The 23527-nt window shown below is 38.5% G+C and overlaps 1 protein-coding gene across 1 annotated transcript; it reads left to right on the top strand.

Annotated features, from left to right (window-relative positions):
- The first annotated feature begins 17411 nt into the window (after positions 1-17411).
- Positions 17412-19336, top strand: LOC109431726 (uncharacterized). Its single transcript, XM_019708000.3, has 5 exons — positions 17412-17567; positions 17641-18278; positions 18343-18601; positions 18664-19117; positions 19178-19336. The coding sequence occupies exons 1-5, from the start codon at positions 17562-17564 to the stop codon at positions 19264-19266; spliced, it is 1446 nt and encodes a 481-aa protein (XP_019563545.3). The 5' UTR covers positions 17412-17561; the 3' UTR covers positions 19267-19336.
- The last annotated feature ends 4191 nt before the right edge of the window (positions 19337-23527 follow it).

Below are 23527 nucleotides of genomic sequence, written 5' to 3'. Positions count from 1 at the left end.
GTGTGTACGCTAACGCTAATGCTATTAAGGAGGCTTTTGATTCAGTTTCTGTCGATGTTCTTTCCGCCAGGGTTCAAGTTTAAGCCCCCTTCTTTATTTTTTAATGAGATGGTGGTCTCGATTGTACGGCATTTCCCCGAAAACCAGTTCCCCGAATGAAGTTTCCCCGAAAAACGATTCCCCGTACGAACCGTTTCTCCGAAACGAAATAGCGGAAAGTTAGCCTGAATACAAAGTGTGCCGATGTGTACTTTAGAAAGATATCAAGATCATGAAAACTTTCACACGTCATTGATATTGAGCATACCCTCTTAAAGCCTGTATCCGCAATAATCGGGACACAGAAATACAGCTGTAACTTTGCATAGGATACATTAAAATTGCTCAAATTTGGCCTAATAACATCTTAAGATGTGTTCATTTCACCTACAAAATTGCATGTAAATAGGTGCAGTACTTTTTGTTGTAGCAATGAAAGAAAAGAATGTGCGCCATTGAATTTTTTACAGCTCCTAGTTTTGCTTGTCAGCGCTGTAACTTTAGAATTTGGCAAAGGAAATGACTGAAATTTTGAACACAAAACTCTCAATCTACATTTGTTGCATAGGCATAATTTCAAAAAATTCGCACTAATAATTAAAATGCACTATCAACATTTTTATAATCGAAACATATATTGGGACTAAACGTGATTTTAGCCCCTCAGACAACAATTAGTCAGCCTTTATTGTTTCGAATGTGCTATTGAAAGTACTATACCAATAATCATCAAATTTTGCAGGCATAATATACACATAATCAACTAGCTTCTGTGATAATTTCATGGAAATCGGCAGTGAAATTCAAAAGTTGTGAGTATATTTTCACTAACACTCACCCGTATCAGTACCAGTAGCTTTCAAACAAATTGATCAAAGTTGATGAAATTTTGCAAGAAAGTGTCTCTATAAGTATCATAACTGCTAACGAAATTTCATAATTATCATCACAGAGCATTGAACTGTAGCGTAAAAGAACCATCTATAATGCGAATGAAAATTGGTCATGATTGTACAAAACAGTAGTACAACAACAGTAGTACGATCAGCAGCTGGCCGCAGTACCCAGTCACCAGGAAGATCAAGGATTCCCCAAGCAACGTCTATTCGGGTACCACTCAATGATTCCAGTTCCAGAACATCTTTTGTGAAAAGAACCCAGCCAAGCACGATAACGCAACAGTTTCAAATGGACAAGCGAATACCCCACCCAGCAGTATTGAAGACTGCAACCGAATGTTCGTATGGACGATATACAAGATGAGCAGCGCAATGTTGAATCGGATGTCCAAATGAACGATTTCCCAGTTTGCCAATACTGCCGTACCAGAACCAATTCCAAGAGAGGAGCAATAGAAGGTGCATAGGACCACCCCTGGAAATGGTGGCTATCCAACCGAAGGAGTGATCAACCAAAACCCACCAAACCCGTTGTCTGAGAGAAACAAGAAGACAATCAAATGACGGTCTGGGTACAACAAGCCGTCCAGGTTAACCAAACCCAAACTATGGCCAACTCTCAACTCGTCCACATGTGCACAAGAGATTCTGCTCTTTTTTATTTTCAGAAATCCCAGATATTTCAGGGCGGGCGAGAATATTCGAGTGTTGGACTGCATCGAAGAACCCCTGGGCGATGCATCGCCCATGAGAGACCCAAGGAAACTGAAGCCTCAGTGCGAATTAAGTCAGCGAGACACTCAGACGTAGTCTAGTGAACCAAAATTACGACCATGAACCAAAGTTATTAGATAGAATAAATGTTTAGTTTGTATGTTGAATAAAGTGTTTGTGTTATGGACTATGAATAAAGTGTTAATTGTAAATGTTGAGCGTGGATAAATCTCGAGGGTCCTAATCAATTATGCCCGAAATCGGTCAGCCAACAGTCCAATCCGATCAACGATCACGTCCGCATAAATCATCCCAAAGAATCGCATTCAAGCACAAAATACAGTCCACACTAGAAGCAAGGTAAGGACCAGCACCCAAACATTTTCGCAGATTGGTGCCGTAGAAATAAGCTGACCATAAGCGTGGAAAAATGTCAGGTGATTACTTTCCACCGCACAGTACAGCCGATTGATTTTCGATATCATATTGAAAAAGATCCCCTGAACAGAGTGACTAGTGTGACAGACCTAGGTGTTCGTTTGGATACTAAAATGACTTTCGATCTTCATCGCTCTGAAATAGTATCGAAGGCATCGCGTCAGTTAGGCTTCATTTCCAAAATAGCCAAGGATTTTTCTGACCCGCATTGTTGGAAATCTCTTTACTGTGCACTAGTACGCCCAATTTTGGAAAATGCCTCCGTCGTATGGCATCCGTACCAAGTCACGTGGAGCCTAAGAATTGAACGAATTCAGAGACGGTTCATCCGCTTAGCCTTGAGAAGTTTGCCTTGGAGAGATCCTGATAACTTGCCACCCTATCCAGACAGATGCCAGCTACTAGGGTTGGAGACCTTGAAGCGACGGCGAAAAGTACAGCAGTCGCTACTTGTAGCTAAACTACTTAATAGTGAAATCGATGCTCCAGCGTTGCTTTCTTCATTAAACTTCCGTGTTCCGACCATACATCTTCGAAATTCGACGTTACTACAACCAACTTTCCACCGGACCGTGTATGGCTACAACGAGCTCTTCTCAGCGTGTATTCGTGCTTTTACAGATGTGGGGGAATTCTTCGTTTTTAATGAACCGACAAGAATTTTCGCTAATCGTATAAAATCTGTGTTAAATGTCGTTTAAATGTATGTACGTAATATTAATTAATTTTATTCATTAAGACTAACATGTCAGATGAATTATTTTTAATACAAATACAAATACAAAATGCTTAAAATCACGCCTGTTTGTTTTTCATCTACAGTTAAAAGTAATGCTTCAATTTTTATGAAATTTAGCACAAATGATACACCAAAGAGTTCTCATTCAATTATTTAGCAAATTTTACCGATTCATTCTAGAGCTACATCCGTACTTCTGTGTCCGGATTATTGCGGATACAGGCTTTATCATGAAGTTTTCGAGATATAATGTTCTTCATGATGCTTCAATGAGGTTTGCTCTTCTTTTGAATATGGGTCGTTCTTTTTTTTTGCACTGATTGAAAATGATATGGCACTCAACTAAAAACACGCTCATCATAACTTTCCCTTCTTATATTCATAGGCTGTTCTTTATAATTATTTTTGAATAATCGATCGATGAAAACGCCCTTTAAATGCATAATACCTTTAAAACATCATCGTGATTGTGATAGTAATCTGCTAAAGTTTATTGTCATTGTAAATGATCCGATAACTTAAACTTTAAGTCTTAAAGTATTCTTGCTTGCGAAGAAAGTGTATGAGCACAATTTTTATGTGTATTAACAGGCTTTAAAACGAAAAGTCAATGGAACTCAATTTGTTCGACAAATAGATTTGAAGCTAAGCACTCTACAATTTTTTTTTTGTAAATCAATGGATTAATCATGACCGAAGTGGAGGAGCGGACCTGGAGTGGTGGTTAGAACACTTGACTATCACGCCGAGGACCTGGGATCGAATCCCACTCCCGACATACTCACAAAATGTGGGTTCTTCCTTCGGAAGGGAAGTAAAAAGTGGGTCCCGAGATGAACTAGCCTAGGGTTAAAAATCTCGTTAATACAGACAAAAAAAAATGACCGAAGTAGCATTTGGAATTGACATTTCTACAAAACATATTAGTAGTTAGACTGCCGACAATATTTTGAAAGAACAATATGATGAAAAAATGGAGAATCATCGATGAAGATTTCTACTATAACGCCTATAGATACTCGAACAATTTGTCACAAAAAAAAACATAGCAGCAGTCAAATTACTGATGATAATTGAGCAGTTTTACTTGAAAGAACAGCCTATATATGAAAGAAGGAAAATTTTATTAAATGAAAGGTTATACATCGATCCAAAAAGACGGTGCTGGATCTATAGGCAGAAGTATGTCAGGCCGAAGTACTTTAGGCCACAGTTCATCAGGCCGAAAGTGTCATTACGCCGGATGGGCATCAAGTTAAGTTAAATTTGTCTTGGGACAGTCAGTGGTTTAATAAATTATCGTCGTCAATAAGTTATGCAATATTACAACTAAAACCCGATTTAATCCACCTATGGTGAACAGAACCCTTCTTACACTTAGGGGCTGTCCATAAACCATGTGGTCATGAGGGGGGGGGGGGGGGTTTCGGCCAATGACTATTTTGTATGGACTAATGACCACACGGGGGGGGTGTTTGAAAAGTCCCAAAAAAATGACCACGTGGTTAATGGACAGCCCCTTATTGTAATTATTGTTGTATTATTTGTATTTAACATATTTATTTCGTGCTATTGACCAAAAGTTCTAGAAAATATTATGGATTTGGCATCTAGAGGATTGGTTTCCAAAATATCATCATGGACCATGGGTAAACTACCAGAAATGCCAGACACCTCCTAGAATCTTGTATAAAATGTTTAAAAAATAGCTTACATATTCTGGAATATTGTATCTTTTGTTAACTGCCAAAAGATCTTGAATCGATTAATAAATGAATAAGAAAATCACCGAGATACACCTTGTCTAATATCTCTTAATCAGTCGATTAAATTAGCTGCGAAGTACATGAATTATGGTGTAGAAAGGACAAAAATGATATATCTACTAAGTTAATCAGTTTTGGCATTAGCTAGTTATTTTGGTTGTCCGGTTCTTGCATTTTTCCCACAATATATAAATTCAAAGCTTTCATTTAACATATTGTTAGTTTTCAAAGAATTCCTGTTTATTTGTAATTTGTTATTTATAATTTTATTGAAAACAATAACCTGCTATAGTGTACACTTTATATGAGGTCAGCATTATTTATTGAAAAATAAATAAGGCTGACACAAATTTCGATTTTCTCTTATGTCACCGCCCCCTCGGAAAATTTTGGTCGGAATTCAACATTATGAGGGGGGACACCAATAAATTATTTAAGAAATATTAAAATTTCAAGGTGAAATTAGAGTTTCACAGAAAATTTCTTAACAAATCCGAAGAGTTTATAGATTTTGCCGAATTGTTTGGGTATTTCTTCGTCATATACATTTATTATTTATTGTCCTCCCCCTTAGCGAGTCAACGAGTATTGTGACAAAAGAAGAAAATGAGATTTGTTCCGGCCTAATGGTCAAAAATTCATGCAAGATAACAAGTGAACATTTGTCCGGTAATAAAATTAAAAAAAGAATTTATTGAAATACTCTTCGTAAGATATCTCAGTTATCAAATGTCGAATCGAAATAAAATTTCAGGGCCTCTTACAATGACATTGCAGCTTTCATTTGGTGCTAAGAGAACCCAAATTAGTTGACAGTAGGTGTACAGTTGACGTGGCTTACCAGAAAATCGAACATGTATGAAGCTGCGAGGTCAGACCTGAGCTGCATGAAATTCTCCGGGTCCGAGCAACAGAAACCCGTTAGAGAAGTGTTGGCGGCAGGCCTTGATTTGGAATACATGAATCTGATTTATCAGCTTTTGAAACGTGTTTTTTTTTATCAGAGTTTGATAAAGTACGTTCCTCGTTTTCCGACATTTGGTTTTGTTGTTCGCCTCTGTTTGTCGTCGTCCCCTTCCGTTTGTCCTCTTCTAACCGTTGTCAACCCATAAAGTCCTTTCTTTTTGGTTCCGTTACAGATCAGGACGATTTGTCCCAATCAATGTTTTATGTATAAGTTAGCAAATAATTTAGTTAAAGAGCCCTAAACCCCTTCGTCCTTTCCAATTTTAAATTTTTGTTATCCCTCACCTCGAATACTTCGGCTCCCCAAACTAACATAATCTTTAAAGCAGTAAAAAGGATTAAGTGCTGTGAAAGTTGGAAGGAAGGAAAACGACTTTTTCAACCGTTTCTGTTCTAGTGATAGCTATGAGCATGTATGATGAGCATACAAGATTTGTATACGTAGAGAGGGAGAAAGTATATAGAAAGAAAAAAGTAGGAGGAAAGGGACGGGCCACAGATTGAACCCAGAACCTCCTACGAATCACAAGCCGTAGCCACTAGACCACTACAAGTCCGTCCGTTTTGTAGTTAGCAGTTGTAGAAGAGCAAAATTAGGGTAATTTGCCAATTGTTGCACGGCTAAAAACGCGCCTATTTTTGCACACTCCATGCTTTTCTTATGGGGTGTGCAATAATTGGCGAATTTTTAGCCGTGCAACAATTGGCGATTTACCCTAGGTATTTTCAAATGCTTTTTTTTTCAAAAGTTAGGTGAGGAAAAATGATTATGTGTAGATGCAAAAGTAAATGAGCCACGAAATCTAGCGCATGAACAAAATACACAGCGAAACAAAAATTAGCTATTGGGCTGTCTCAAGAGCAAACTTATTTGTCTCCGACGGTTTTGAGCCGCTGAATCCGAATCCGGGCTTAGATTTGCCCAAGCACGTCACAATTTTGAGCTATACCTCAATGTATAGGGAAAAATGTGCGATTTTGGGCTATTTTGACTGCAATCCATTAAGCATGGATATATTCTTTTAAGCAATCCAAAGGTAAATTGGTCAATTAACATCCAAATTATTGACTCATGCAAAATATTACGTTTTACCCAATCGAATTTGATAATTTTAAGCGATTTATGTTAGGTACGATATTTCCCATACAAGTCACCCTCCAAAAGTTGCATGCAAGTATACTTACCAACACAAAATGCTTAAATCTATCAAATTTGATTTGGTAAAACGAAATGTTTTGCAAGAACTTTAGAAAAATATTTCCATGCTTAACACTCGAGCAATCGCGTCTTTGACTACCTGCAGTGACGTCACGCTCACGCTGTATACCACATTCGTGCATTTTTCGTGCTGCGTGTACTCAGTACACGACGCGACCGCTCCCGGGTTAAGGCGAAACTGGAAGCATTTCCTCATTTTTTTTTTGGTTTTTGATTTATTATTAAATAACGAAGCAATATTTTCAAAATCGGTTTTTGTGCACATGTAGATTATGGATCAAGGTATCTTCTATTTTTTTTGGGGTGGAAAATGTTTTCCATTTTTGCAGAAACCATTTTTTTGTGAAATTTTGTTCAAAAATGGTTTCTGAAAAAACCAAAAACATTTTCCTCCACAAAAAAAATCAGGAGATACCTTGATCCATACTCTACATGTGCACGAAACCCAATTTTGAAAATATTACTTCGTTATTTAATAAAAAATCAAAAACCAAAAAGTGAGGATATGCTTCCAGTTACGCCTTAATGGCTTGCAGTCAAAAAAGCCCAAAATCGCATATTTTGTCCTATAAATTCAGGTACAGTTCAATATTGTGACGCGCTGGAGCAAATTTAAGCCCGGATTCGCATTCAATGGCTTAAAATCTGGGGCCCATATAGCCGAGGCGGTAAACGCACGGGTATTCAGCATGACCATGCTGAGGGTGACGGGTTCGATTCCCGGTCGGTCCAGGATCTTTTCGTAAAGGAAATTTCCTTGACTTCCTTGGGCATAGAGTATCTTCGTGCCTGCCACACGATATACACATGCAAAATGGTCATTGGCAGAGGAAGCTCTCAGTTAATAACTGTGGAAGTGCTCATAGAACACTAAGCTGAGAAGCAGGCTTTGTCCCAGTGAGGACGTTACGCCAAGAAGAGGAGGAGGAGGCTTAAAATCTGTCAGAGACACATAAGTTTGCCCTTGAGACAAAAAAAAAATGTTGCGCTGTGATATCATTCACTTATAAAAAATCTCGAGTCAAATATGCATTGTTTTGTATTTTGGACTGGAAATGCTCTATATAGTTTCACATTATGCGATTTACACAGTGTATTCTGTGCATCCTCACCTTTCACGTTTTCCAATTGATACCGATCTGGTTTTATTGCTGCTGTTCATGTTTGTGCTGTGATTTCAAAGAGTTTGATTTTGCCTAGTTTTGGTAATAACTACGGTTAGGATAACTCAGATCAATCACCAGCATCAAATAATCTTTGCAGACTTATGTAAAATGGTACAAAGGCTTTAGTCCAAGTACCTTACTTTCGTAAGGGAAACAGGTTTAAACCCATTATGGTATGCTTATGCGTTAGTGCCGAACCTATTCCCCTATCTGTTCTTTTCCCTATCCCATCCCTTATTCATTTTTCTTTTCCTAGGGTACATGATGAATAAGCTCGTGTTCATGGCGATGGCACAAATTTCCCAAATGGAGGAGAACGTACCTTTTGAGCCGATCTAAAAATACCTGATATCTGAATCCATTGCCGGAGCCAATCATTTCTTTTCTCTTACTCACTCTCCTAAACAAGAAAGAGAGAGATAGAAGAGGAGGCATCTTGCCTCCTCATTCATCCCGCTCTTTCTCGTGTATGTTTAAGAGAGTAACAAAAAATAAAATGGTGGCTCCGACAATGCACAATGGGACAATAAATAGGTATAAAACGCGAACAAATTCAATATCTCTGCTCGGAGTAGATGGATTCTGAAATTTTGTCACAAACTGCAAAAATCTATATAGTTTCAGATAAGGAGGATGTCATTTGCCGCGCGGTGCTGGAAATCAGTGTATTGGGCCTGTTTTACCACACTCTCTCTCTTTTTCACCTATTTGGGGAAATCCTGGAGTGCAAAATAAAGGATTTATTTGATTCGTGTTTGTGTTAAAACTTCAGTAGTATCGAATGGAGCTGGTTTGGTTCACCGCACGGCCATAAAAATTGAAATTCCGTCTACCCCCGTTGGTTTGACTGCATCTAGTCTGAACACTTTTTAATTTGACCCCCGCTAATCTACACATCGTTCAAATTAAAAATGGTTCAAACGTCATTCTGATAAAACGGAATGCAGAATCAAAACAAAACATCAAATAAGGCATCCAGCAGTGTGCTTTTCCGTCGCCCACAGGGTTGCTAGGAGTTCAAACTAAAAATGAACCCCGTTGGTTTGCATGAGGTGTCGTTCAAACTAACGGGGGTGGAAGGTTTCTTCATATAATCCCGATATCCCCTATTTCTCTAAATTTTTACATGCATCTCCACCCGGAGTGGAACGCAATCGACAAGAAAAGGATCAATCTAATGTCAAATTTACGATACTATGGAAGTTTCTACACAAATACGAGTTAGCCATTTATTTTGCACGACAGTCGGGAATAGATGAGGATTTTCTCAAAAAGGTATGAGAAAGAGAGCACGGAGTAAAACGAGCTCAATACACTAATTTCCAGCATCGTGAGGCGAATGACACCTTCCTTATCTGAAACTATAGAAATTTTTGCAGTTTGTGTCAAAAAACCATTCGAATACATCCACTCCGAGCAGAGATATTGAATATATTCGCGTTTTATACCTATTTTTCCCACTGTGCAATGTCTGAACCCTGCTAAGATAAGGCAATCCATGAGACAGATGCGATCAGCTGATTCTTTTTGTTTACCATGTATTTTTGACAATCGATGATTGGGGTTACAGTTGAACACAAAGGAATTTGTTAAGCACCGACGACACTTGACGAAACTTTGTTAAGTTGTACTCACACTGTGTTTACAGTTTTGGCTGTCACCCCCATCGCGAAAAGTCGTCATGGATTGCCTTATTGTGTTAAAATTCAAAAGAAATCCGGAAGGTATAACACGACGTGGAGTACAGCAGATAATGTGGACTGACCAGGTCGAGAGTGATTTGGCAAGTGTAGGACGTTCCCGAGGTCGAAGAAAAGCAGCAGGTTAAACCAAACAAACGAAATGAATGAATATGAACCCAAAATCAAAACTGTTTGATGGTGGTTCTTCAACAGTGATGCAATTTTTACCAAATATCTCTAAGCACGTGGTGTACGATCTTTATTGATTTTTGGGGCAAACGCATACCGCACTGGGTGAATTGTCACAACAAAAGTAGATTGCGACATTGTTTTTATTGTTCTGCGATGGTTGGCAATAGATTCAGTGTCGAGAATCTAATCCACCACCATTGAATTGGTTGTTTATTTCCATTCCCCAAGACGGTATTCTAGATCCGGCCCTGGTGATTATTGTATATAAGGCAGTATGATACGGTATTAAGCTCGCGAATCAAGTGTAACAAGTTCATTCAACTGGCAATTCCTGCTCTTTTTCCAATTCCCTGATGTACAGCGAGTCCCTTTCAGTAAGCCGAATGTTGCAAAATATAAGCTAAGCGTGGCTCGTCTCGTGTACCACCGCAAGCAACCGATCTGGGTAGTCCTATCGCGGATGTGCGCCAAGCTGTCTGAGAGGCTATGCCACCACCGGGCAGTTTGTAATACTTATCGCAAAAAGGTTGGTCCAGACGGTCAGCTTGTTTATAGACGCAAACGCGATTAATTTAAAACAACTCGCGCTGTCCAACGCGATTGCCACCATCTCATATCTCGCACAGAAACAGAGAAAAGGCCGGAGGTATATTTGTATGGCAAATAAATCTTACAATAAATAAAAAGAGGACAGCAACGGAGGGTGCCGCTGCATTCTGGTCGTGTTTTTTTTTTCATATTGAATATTTGCAAGCGACCGCCGGCCGACAATCATGACCATTTGCATGCGTCGACTGATATATTATTTATACTTATAGGACGGAACGCTTGCTGCATTATTCAACCAACTAAGATTCGAATCGAAAATCGGCCATTGGTATGTCATCGCTGTATTAACCTCATGATATCCATGACAATTCAAGGAATTCAATCTTCTAGGTATCTTATTGGGCAGCAGTATTGCGTTTCTAAGTAGGACCTGTTGACAAATAATCAGACATATATACCGCATTTAGTTCACCACTGGACTGCGCACTGAGTCTTCATAAGTGCGAAAACGTGAATAAAACGATTGCATCAAACCAAAATGATGTCTTCGGCGCACTATTTATTCGATGTGTACTGAATAAGTGCTCTGAAGACACCAAGTTGATTGGATGCAATCGCGCACTTTTATTTGCGTTTTCGCACTCGTGAAAACTAGTGCGATAGTCCAGTGGTGAATAAAATGCGCTATACTTAGAACACCTTTTTTGCAAGAAGGCCCATATAACCGAAACCGTAAACATTCGGGCAAGAGCAGGCTGAGGGTAACGGGATCAATTCCTGGTCGGTCCATGTATTTTTTTGCAATAGAATTTTCCATGATTTTCATCAGCATGGAGTACCATAATCGTGCATGTCACATGATATAGACATGAAAAATGGTCATTGGAATAGGAAGCTCTAAATTAATAATTGTGGTAGAAGTTATAGACACTAAGCTGAGGAGCGGGCTTCATTCCAGTGGAGATGGCTCACGCTGTATACACAAGCGTGCATTTTTTATGGTGCGGTGCGTGTACTCAGTGTGGGTGGGTCACGTCATCAGGATGTCGGATAGCAACCCGACTAAAATGGTTCTCGAGTCATCCGACCGGTACAAGAAGACGTGGAGCGCAGCGAGCTAGGTGGGTCGACCGAGTGAAGGACGATCTGCGGACCCTACGCAGAGTGCGAACTGGAGACAAACAGCCATGGACCGAGTGGAATGGAGACGGCTACTATGTACAGCAGAAGCCACCCCGGCCTTAGCCTGATCGGTAAGGTAAGGTAGGTACTCAGTACACGGCGCGACCGCTCCCGGATTAATTTTAGACTTTTGCAGAGCGGACCTAGTGTAATTTATTAAGGCACTTGACTTTCACGCCGAGGACCTGAGATCGAATCCCACCTGGGCATACTCACAAAATATGAATTCTTCCCGAGATGAACTAGCCCCAGCCGGGTTGAAAGTCTCGGTAATAAAGATAAAAAACTTATTGGAAAAGTGCGTCAAGTTTTGCAGTAGTAACAAAAAACAGAGTCAACAAAAGTAACGAAAAACAATGATTACACACATTTGTAATGTAAACACTCCATGAAAATCTCTCTAACATGTATTATTATGATCACTTCAAGCTACACGGCAGCCAACTTTTTCTGATATGTATAGGCTCAGAGCACCAGTTATGGCAATAGTACCTCAAATTCGCCATAGTTGGTTTTCAACCTTTAAAGATATAAATCAACAAAAACAAAATCGTGAACAACAGATCACGATCACAAAAGATGATTGCAATCATTCAAACTTCACAATTTGCTCAAATTGTGGTAGAAATAAATCATTTTCCTTAACTTTTCGGCCTCCTTGCACCCTATTTCGCCATAGTGTACCAGTTATGGCAACTCCCATAAGGAATGCATGTAAATAGTGCGAAGTGGAACCCAAATTAACAAATGTGTCCATAACTGGTACAGGGTTCCTATCATTGGCACACGCCGTAATAAATACTAAAAGTAGTTTTGGCTCCGTTTCTATATTTTTCCTGTAAAGTATGAAAACTAATCAATCATTTGACTTATTGTTTACATTCGTCGGTCTTCTTCTTATTTTTGTAGAAATAGTTTTTCTTGGGTAGTGCGATAACTGGTACAGGCACCCTATTTGCTTACAGGTGATTCCCAGAGCACATAAACTTCGTTAACTTGTTTGTTATGCTTAACGAGTCCCCAGATTTGCCCAAGGCATGACAGTTTTGCATTTGTCGCGTGTATCATTTTCATTTGAATTTATACCATGTGGAATGCATCGAACATTAGTTAAGGTAAAATTCGATAAATGAGAAAAATCTAAACAGTTTCAAACATGGTGCAATATTTTTAGGTAACATTCCACCAAGATACCTACTACATCTCAATCACGTCAGTGGCACTCTTTCTATATTTACAAAAAAAAAATGCAAATTTCTTGAATCGTTACACATCACCTTAAGTCACTGCCAAGATTGAGTGCTTCGGACAGCAAACGACATTTGCTGCATTTGCCAGTTTTGCCACTTGAACGAGGGTACCTAGATGGCATCGCTCTTATGTGGTTCGTGATTGAATTCGAACTTTTTTTAGCTGTGTAAAAGCAAAAGCTCTTGCTTAGGATAGCTGTTTAAACAATTGTTTAACACCAGCCAGGGCTGCCTTGTCGTCGGAATGCCTGGTACGGTTGATGCATAGAAGCCGCCAGTTGTTGCCTTACAGTGACCGAGCAGGTTTAATTTATGCCAGCAGATTTATCTTTTCGTTCTGCACAAAGTTATTCAAAACCGATATCTATCGCATACATGATCAACGAGCTTTGCAAACGTGATTATACTCACTACCAATGAAATAACGTTGATCGTATGAGAAAATATGGAAGAGCTGATATGTGTATTAATCGGGGCTCTAACGACAGCATAATGATCATCAATTATCAAGGAAAATCACATTTCACAGCATACAGCTATGCGTGACAGCTCGTTATATATCAATCAAGTTGTGAACAGTGGTATAATTGTTGTCAGACATCATCCTAGTTTTTATTGAGCTTGAATTACTTTTATTGCATAGTGGATGGGATTATACAATTGTAAATGTCGAGGATGTGAAACAAGATTTATTAGTAAAAGAACACTGTTGAACTCAGCCGCTAAGCTGAAGAGGTAAACGCGAGGAAGTCACCAGGACCAGACCATGCTGAGCGTTTTAGAGTTCGATTCCTAGTCTGTCCTGTCATAATTGCGACATAAAAATATGCGTTACTTCGTTTAACTGGATATATAAATAGAGAACGGGAAACCATGTATCTTGGACTGGCTGAGTATAGCGCTATCGACCCCGTCTTAGAAACCAATAATTAGCGCAACAAAAATTAACTAGAGTGTGGACACCGGTTTTGGCCAGTCTAAGGGAAATCATTTTTATAAAAATAACCAATAATCCTATAAAAACAACCAATGTGTCAGATGAAAGGTTTCAATCTATATTTTCAAGGAAAAATGCAGAAATCAAGCCAATACTTGATTTTTGTATTAAAAGTGACACTGCCCAAAATAGAAGCACTGCCGCAGTTTTGGCCATATTTTAAAGTTTGGTTTCTATTTTGACCAATCACGTGTATTTCTTATGGGAGTGGCCAAATTAGAAGCACCCTGGCCAAAATAGATATATGGGAGCTGATTTTTTAAGGAAATTTTCTTTTTCTTCTAGTTTTTAATCAAAACGTGTGGTTTTCATAGCTGTAATCATCATATTGTATTAGGATCTACTAGTAAAAAATAAATTTATGGCGAATTAAATCGCAACAGGCTGAATACCGCACTATGCCCAAAACTCCGGGCTGGCCAAAACTGAAACTTCTACCCTAGGTGAAATTTTAAACCAATTAATAACATCTTTATAATCCCTCTCTCATTCAGCCTCCAGTATGAGTTTGAAGAAGGGCAGCTGATTGTCTCGGAGAAACACAAGGTCCACCGCGCTATTGTTCCGGTTAGGGGCTGTCCATTTATTACGTAAGGCAATTTTAACGATTTTTCGACACCCCCACCCCGTCTTGTAAGATTTTTTGTATGAAAGTCCAAATATTTTTGTATGGAGCGAAAGATTTCTCAAACCCCCCCTCCCTCCATAAACCCTTATGTAATTAATGGACGGCCCCTTAGCGCAGTAAGGGCAAAATACTGTGGAGGGTGCATTGCTACTCCACAGCCACCGTTTGCGATTAGGTTTTTATAAGACTCCCCATTCATTCTTAGGCACGGTAAGCATAAAGTCGCATAACACCTTGAATCAGGTGTCACCTGATTAGTGGACTCCTACCACTGTAACAGGCGGTCCGTAGTGCTATTCTTAGCCAGCTTAACCAACCGCTACCGACACTACACAGCTAACTAGGCTGATCGGGAAAAGAAGTTAATATTGGTGATCCCAATATTCGGCCCATATAGCCGAGGCGGTAAACGCACGGGTATTCAGCATGACCATGCTGAGGGTGACGGGTTCGATTCCCGATCGGTCCAGGATCTTTTCGTAAAGGAAATTTCCTTGACTTCCTTGGGCATAGAGTATCTTCGTGCCTGCCACACGATATACGCATGCAAAATGGTCATTGGCAGAGGAAGCTCTCAGTTAAAAACTGTGGAAGTGCTCATTGAACACTAAGCTGAGAAGCAGGCTTTGTCCCAGTGAGGACGTTGCGCCAAGAAGAGAGAGAGAGATTGGTGATCAACTTCATACGGGCCCGAAAAGCCGATTGGGAGCACACAATTCAGTGAAGACTCTTCACTGAAGAGGTGCCACTTTATTGATCACATAAGTTTGGGATAAAGTAGCTCTCGCTGAAGCGGGCTCACTATTCACACCATCTCTTTAAAAACTATTCAAGTGGTAAATGAATTAAGCCACCATATTGAATTTAGCCACCATACCATCTTGAATTTCTAGAAAAAAAAAAAAGTATTTCCCGATGTGCGCAACCACCGATTTTCAATGGCTGGTTATGGCTCTAATTAACAGGAGGTCTTAAAATCTTCTGCACCGTGCATATCGGCTGATGGTGGGCAATTTCGTAAGCAAATAAGAGACAATAACATTCACGAAACGCGACGCGTTACAATCGTCAAAATAATTAAAAAATTACCTTAATGCCGACCGGTTTCGGGCTCGATGCATCCCATCTACGGGACAATGTCCCGACATAAAGTCAATGTTAAAATTTTTTTGAACAATATCAATAGTTTACAGCATTTTTGAGCTCGGTAAGCTGATGATCATTTTTGGTGTAGAATCATGCCCTGTTCGAAAACGTGAAGGAAAAAAATTACAGTAGAGGTCCATACAAGGTTGATGATTTGAAATCGATTTTTGTTCTATTTTTAAGTAAAGCCGCCCACTTCACACATCTCATTCTCCGTAATCAATGCTCCGATTGAGCTAATTTTTTTACTGTAACTCGCCCACATATGATATGTCAAATACAAATAAACAGTGAGAAAGAATTTTTAGATTGTTTTTTTCTTATCGAAAAAAAAAATACTTTTCTTCATATATTTTTGGAAATTTTGCTAAAATTTAAGGAGATCGTCCCAAAAACTCGCCAATATCTTGAATTTCATCAATCTGACGCAAAATCCGCATTCAGATGATCGAATGGTATTGTATTCAGCTTTTAATTTATTAAAAAAGATTTGAAATTGGTTGAACAAAACGCAAGATATTTGAATTTCAGTAAATTCAACATTTTAAAAAATGTAAAACTCGATATTAAGCCAAAACTCAAAAACTGCTCTACTTTAAATTTTTTGAAGCGCGGATTCGAAATCAGCACTAAATTGTACTTTAAAAATTTTGGTCGTTGACAGAAGTTCACGGCTTTCGTTTTATTTTGTAAACTAGTGTATTCTGTCACGTAGTTTCCTGGAGGTGCAACCGACACTGATTTAACATAAATTATTTCGATAAATGAATTGCTTTAAATCTTGGTTTAAAGTGATTATTTTGACTCCTGTACTGCCGGTGGACGCATAAATGTCACATGTGCAAAAACCGACAATCGAGAAAATCGCGTCCAAAGTTCGAAAAAGTAAATTGTCTCAACTATAAAGCATAAATGCCGAATCGTGTTCTAACATCAACCAATTTTGAATTTCAGCATTAATTTTTGTTTTAGAGCGATTTTAAAACTTCATAGGTTTTCCAAAGAAACGTGACACTTATGCGTCCACTTTTCAGAATGTGACAAATCGGCGTTGCATTTTTTCAACAATTTTCGAAACAAACTACCTATTTACACAGACAAACAGACGTAACACCTTGAACGATTTTCATGGAAATCAATCACCCAGTTCACACTACCACCACCTGGTGGAAAAGTTGCACGAATCACTGTTGTGCAATATCGTCAACGGAAGGCGCTAGTGTGAAACGTCAAACGCATAGAAAAACGATGCGCGCGCCTCTGGTTGTGAAAGCCACAACTTCTAAAATTTTAAATTATCGTTAAAAGCGTGGTCGATGGAAATTTCGCAATTGTTACGTCTGTTTGTCTGTGCTATTTATATTTCCCTATATGGTAGTACATGATACATGGTTATGGGCTGCAAAATCTCAATATTGCCAAAAATGCACATGTGACAATTATGCTTCCACCGGCAGTGTAGATAGTACTCAATTTTCATTGCACGTGTTTTAGTAGCTAAATAATAACAGTTTAAGGAATACCTTTCGCGGGCAGAAACAGATTCAATGAAAAATATTTGTATAAACACTCCATGAGGAAGGTCAAGCTGATCAACGTTATCCCGATTTACGGTATGTCAGTAAACTTTGGAATCCTAGCAACTCTCAAAGGTTATTATTTTACCCGATCCAATCGATATTCATTCAAATTATAATAATTGGTAAATTGTACTAAGGAAATGCATTTAGGACTCTCTTATATATTATATATATATATTGATCGCTTCAAATCACATATAGGTGTCGCTAAAATTGTGTTATACCATTCCGTAGCACAGATTCAAAAAAGGAACACCAGTGTCACTTTGTAATAGAGATGTGAAACGACATTCAACTGTGCTTTCTTACAAGATTGTTTCTTTAGAGTTTCCTACAGAATATTTCAAGGATATCATCAGGATAGTAATGGATAAATAATCAGAATTTTAATGATAATATAGTCATCATAATGTCGGTAGGTATTATAGTAAATTTTATGTTATCAATGTACACTATTACAAATGTTATTATTTTTTTTATTTTTTTAGACTTTGTACCCGAAAAATGGTATCATCTACTACTACGCGGGCACTCATAAAAGTTCAGCTGTTCTGTTTGAAAATAAGTTTGTCCTTACTTCAGGTCTTACCATGCTACAAGTGCCTTTCACAAAAAGAGAGTTCAAAGCCACTGTCGAGCAGAAGATAATTGATGTTGACACTGATAATGAGTATAGTTTTCTCCGGCACCTTGACTATAGACTAGTAGTGCAAGGAAAGGGTGGAACGTTTTTTGAAAAGAAGGTGCAAATCGCCTACATTCTTTATTCACCTGATATAGAAGAAACGATAGATAACAACTTCAAAAACTTGAAATTTTCATTAGATGGAGAACACAAATCTGTCTTGGAATACAGCCTTTATTTTTCAACATTTGTGATAATGTCATTTCCAGACCAAAATATATCGTTAGACATTATTAGGCCAGAGTTTGAAAATTGCATTAACAATCTGAATCTACTCGAAGATATCGTTTGTATTAGTAGTCCATTTGGAAATGAACATTTTTTGAACAGCATAAACTTTGGACATGTAGCAAACGTATTAGGAAAAGACAATTGCTTGACATTGCTGAATATAAGTCCGGCATTCGGCTGTGAAGGTGCAGGAGTCTACGATAAAAATAGGTGAGTTTAATGGCAAGTAACACAGGACAACAAAATAATCTCAACATATTTTTTTTACTTTCAGTAACCTCCGAAGCATTATGTTATACTCATGCTTCGATCATCAAAGCGAAAATGTGTGCCTACCTCTAGCAGCAAATGTAGGCGAAATATGCAAAATCTTGTTTGATAAGCCCCCTCTAAATAACACATGTGACAAACTAACCATGTTTGTCCAGCGATCATCTTGTATGATCGATTCAATGGGCTGCTGGGGAACAGGATGCCTGTTTCAAATCAATGGACGAAGTTTTGTGATAACGTGCGCACACGTCTTACGCACCGTAAGTAACAAATTTTTGAAACATTGCAGCGACACCAATGAGAATTTATCATTTACTTCTAGGACAACATCACATGTTATTGTTACGATAAGGTCTTCCATCCGAAATTGATTTATAAGAATCCAATATTTGATTACGCTTTCGATGTAGCTTTACTAGAAGGCCCCAAAGATGGACACAATTTAGCAAAACTGGCAAATTACATCCCAGCAGTTGGTCAAACAGTGTACTGTGTCGGGTTCCCCGTGTTCAAACACTTCGGTATGGATGGTAAATTTACCCCAAGCATATACCGCGGTAGAGTGACGAAATACACCAAAGGAGTTATAAATACCGATTGTCCCGTGCAGGCGGGTCAGAGCGGAGGTCCAATATTTGACGGTGACGGCAACTTACTCGCCGTAATGGTATCCAATTTTAAGAATGAGATCGATGGGAAAATTTATCCCTTTCACAACATGTGCATTCCAATCTGTGATATTTACGACATACTGTTCCGGTATAGTAAAAATTATGGTAAGCGCCATTCGTGATGATTGACGAATCCTAGAATAAATATAATTGTTCCAATTTCAGATTATGCTGAACTGACGAATCTTCAGGCAGAAAAATCGATAGTTGACAAATGGAAGCTTAGAAACCCTAAAATTGAGTGCAAACTATGAAGCTTCTGAATACTGTATTAGAATAAAATGGTGGATTTGCTAAGAAAGGCTGTGTTGTTTTAGTTAGTAATATGTAGTGTTTATCATCAATTAATCTGACTGTTTCCGAATACATTGGGACGCATATTTCGCGCAAGTACACAGCAAATGCTTCCAGCATAAAAAATCAGCAATGCAACTTGCTGAATTTTAGGTAGCAATTTTATGAATTTTAGCCCAGCGTTGATGATTATCCATAAAATTGCAAGATGTTTAAGCTAGTTGTTTAGAAAGGTGCTGACAATTCGTTTCATTGCTGAATGCATTTAGCTCAGAATAACATCAGCAAAGTTTAATGATTATCAGTGCCTAAAATGTGGTGTGTATTTTTACTAAAAACCTAAAAACTACATTGCGTAGATGGGATTTGATTATGACTGTCCAATAAACAGTGTCCATAGTGCTTCAACGCACCTCAACACAATTATTCGATAAAAAATGATACAGTAATGTTCCGATTTTATCACGACCTCCGCGCGTGAGTCCTTCATTTTTCATTCATTTGCTGTTACATTTGAGAGCAAGTGTTTCCCCTCTTCTTTAAGGTGAATGTTGAAGACGCGATTTGCAACGATTTAAATATTTAAAATACGTGTAGATTTTGTAGAATATTTAAAAATATTTTTAAAAAGGGGCATGGTAAAACTGGAACAATGCTGTATGTATTAATGCTCACTAAATCCAAACATAGTAAAAAACTATATGCACCATCTGAAACCATCTGAATTTAGAACTACCTATAACTGATCACCAGCCCCATATACCTTTCGTGACAAACCAACACAATTGTGCTGTTTAGCGATAACAGTTTTGCATATATTTTTTCATCTATTAGTCTTTGCTTTATGTGATGTAAACTATATTATTAATGACCCAATACTTACATGTATGTGTGTAAATAAATTTTTGTTTACATTGCATGTGAGATTTACCACGACAAGTTAAACAAAAACCGTAAAACATGAAATAGTTTTATCTGTGGCATATTTTTTATTTCCGATTTATTCAGGTAACCAAAGCTAGAAATTCAAAAATAAAGTGTAGTTCTTCCAAATAAGGATCTGCTGTGAAATTTTAGTGTTCTGGTGAGCCAAAGCTCAGCCATTTGTATGGAGATGTCACTTTTTTGCGCTCCGTCCCGAAAGATACAGCCGATGCAGCAAGCGCACTAGTATTTAACAATATCCTGCTGATGATAACTAGTTCGATTCCCGGTCGGTTCAGGAACTTTTCGTAATGGAAATTTTCTTGACTTTCTTAGGCATAGAGCATCTGCGAACATACCACACGATATACAATACAAAATGGCCATTGACGGAGAAAGCTATCCGACTGAGACTTCGTTAACAACTGCGGAAGTGCTCATAGAACACTAAGCTGAGAAGCAGATGTTTGGAATGGATTGTTACGCCAAGAAGAAGAATCAGCCATTCAAAAAATGTTTTTCATCAAATCGAACTACTAGTATCATTCCTTGTTTTCTTTATTATCATGTGTAAACCAACCAACCTTAAAATTATTTGTTGATTAGTTTAAAGCAAACTTAAACAATAGGGGGTTTCACTAAACAGCGTAAACCTTATTAGATATTAACCTGATTAAACGTCGCGATCATTAAGGCAATCTTTGATTATATCATTCGCAATTTCATGAAACATTTCAAATAATCAGATAATCATGACTTACATGGGGTCTCCAGATAGTCTAGTGGTTAAGGCTATGGATCGCCAACCCGGAGACGGCGGGTTCGATTCCCGTTCCGGTCGGAAAAAATTTCTCAACTCCCTGGGCATAGTGTATCATATTTGAATAGCATGTTATTTACTGTGTTCTTTTATTCTTATCGGCACCATACCAGTCATGGCACAACCTTAAAAAACTATTTCTACAAAAATAACGAGAAGATCAATGCATATCGTTAACCCTTTATAAGGCCGAGAAAACTAGAAGAGTTGTCAACGCATATTATTATGGAATTGATTATATACATAATTACATGTCAGTGGCGTAGCCAGAAAATGTCTCTGGGAGGGGTTTTCAACGGTCAATGGTGACTTTTTTGACTTGACACTCACATTTCGTAAACAGCAACATGCAATACTTGTACTACATAGGGTTTCGAACTACTTGGGCACCCGCGTCAATTCAACGCTCTTTAACGCAAAACAAATCAAAACGCACTCTCGTAGGTAATCATCTCCCGCAGCACTTCCGCAACGGAATCCACAGTCAATGAGCTCTATTTTCAGTCTTAAGCCGCACAAGTGCTCAAAACAACTATTACACGCAGACGAGTTCACTTCGTCAGCACAAAGATGGGTGCCAAAGTGATTTCCCATTTGATTTTGCTGGAAGTTCGGCACTGGTGCCGAGAATTGGCGCTGGACTGGATGCAGTAAACTCGTTCAAAATTAACTTTCCGGTAGAAAATCTTCACAGCAATCACTGTTAACAACAAGTTCTCGCAATAAGATATCTGATTCAGATGGAAGAAGTGGACGAAAACGGTCGTTTCGTTGTGAATTCAGGTAATGTACAATAATTTTGTTTACCTGTAGTGCCGGAAATGGGGTCAAAACCCCATGTATTCAAGCATATTCACGATAAGTGTTTATTTGGATTTTAAAGTGAACTTTGGAGATGGCCCATCAGTGATATCTACACGCCATCAGAATCACTTTAATTGTAATGAAAGGACGCACCAACTGATACCGGCATAAAACAAACACGAGGACTGCAAAACCGTGTGGTATATTTAGATGAACGTTTGAAGAACACCTGTGTAGGGAATGAGATAGGCTGCAATAATATTGATTTTATTTGAAAACTTTAGTAGGCGATGATTTTCAGTAGGAAAAATGATTAGTTTTGTGACGGATCTTGTAGAAGACAGACGAAAAACGCACTGATTAAAAAATTAATTATGTAAAAAACGTCTTACTTTCTCTCATGAAAAACTCCTGAACTTCCATTCAACGATACCACATTGGGTCACGACATGGCGCATGTGCTCCCAGGAATGGAAAAATAGCAATAATTTCACGGTGTTCAAGCGGACCAGATTCAATGTAAGGACAAGCCCCACAAGAAAATTCCCTCGCCTATCGGTTGTCGTCAAGTCAAGTCTGGTCCCCGCCCCTGTCCTGTCCTGTCAAGTCAAGGTTCAAGTGTCTGGTCCCTGTCTCCGTCCCTGGTCACTCCTAGAAGTTCGAGTCCTGTCGCTGTTCGCCAAGCCCGCCCCTGTCCGGTGTTCGTTTCCATCCTTCCAACGATCAACCGTCGGTCTCGAGTCGTGGATCAAGCCGTTGTCCTGCCTGGTCGCTGATTTTATTCATCCGATCGTCATTTTCCGTTAATCAAGCGGACGGAAGCCACGAGATTGATCGATAGCAAAAGTTATCGCGGACTAGATTCAATGTGAGGACACGCTCCACACCAGCGACATCAAACTGGTAGAAAGTATCCGGTATGATCATTACGAAATGTTCAGCGTAAGTTATGCACGTAAAACAGCGGTAAGTCAAAATAACGAATTAATAAGTGAAAGACGGTGAGAATACTTAAAATTCGGGTGACGAAAACTTAACTGTGAACAAAGTATTTTTCAATGTTTTTTTGTTGCTATGAATACTACAATTTAGTGCGCAGAAATATTGCATCGAGCGATCGAGCTGTAGTGATTATGTATCCGAGAATTTTCCAACTGTGATTTGGAAGAGGTGATTGATAACGTATGTTGAAATCCTTGAATAGGCTCCTAAAGTCCTATCGGGATTCTTGTTTTAAACCACAATATATGGTTCAAGAGTACATATCTACTCATTTTTTGACGCTTTTATTAACCGTAGTTGAAAATATATAATTTTTATTTTGTTAGCCTTTTGTCTCGTCCCTAGCTTATAACACATACTTTGAGTGATTTTTTTTCACCGTGTATGTCAGATAGGAACATTTTTGAAATCCCAGTGCGAAAAATGTCGAGCTCAGTCACACAAGGTTGACCTCAAATGTCAAAGTAGAACTATTTACCATTTTACTTATTTCGAATTTTCTCAGTATTCCTTTGTTTTTCAAGTTCGAGTAAAGTACAATTCCGATTAGAATACCATGCTTGATCGTATTATTCAATATAAGCGAGATTTCGTCTTTAATTTTAGGACCCTATTGTACTGAGTGTAATTCTTTCTTATATTTTGTTCAAGTTTTTTTTTCATGTTTCTTG

The sequence above is a fragment of the Aedes albopictus genome, chromosome 2 (genome assembly GCF_035046485.1).
Source record: "Aedes albopictus strain Foshan chromosome 2, AalbF5, whole genome shotgun sequence".
NCBI lineage: Eukaryota > Metazoa > Arthropoda > Insecta > Diptera > Culicidae > Aedes > Aedes albopictus.
Note: the sequence above shows the minus strand (reverse complement) of the source record. Positions and strands in the feature narration are given on the sequence as shown.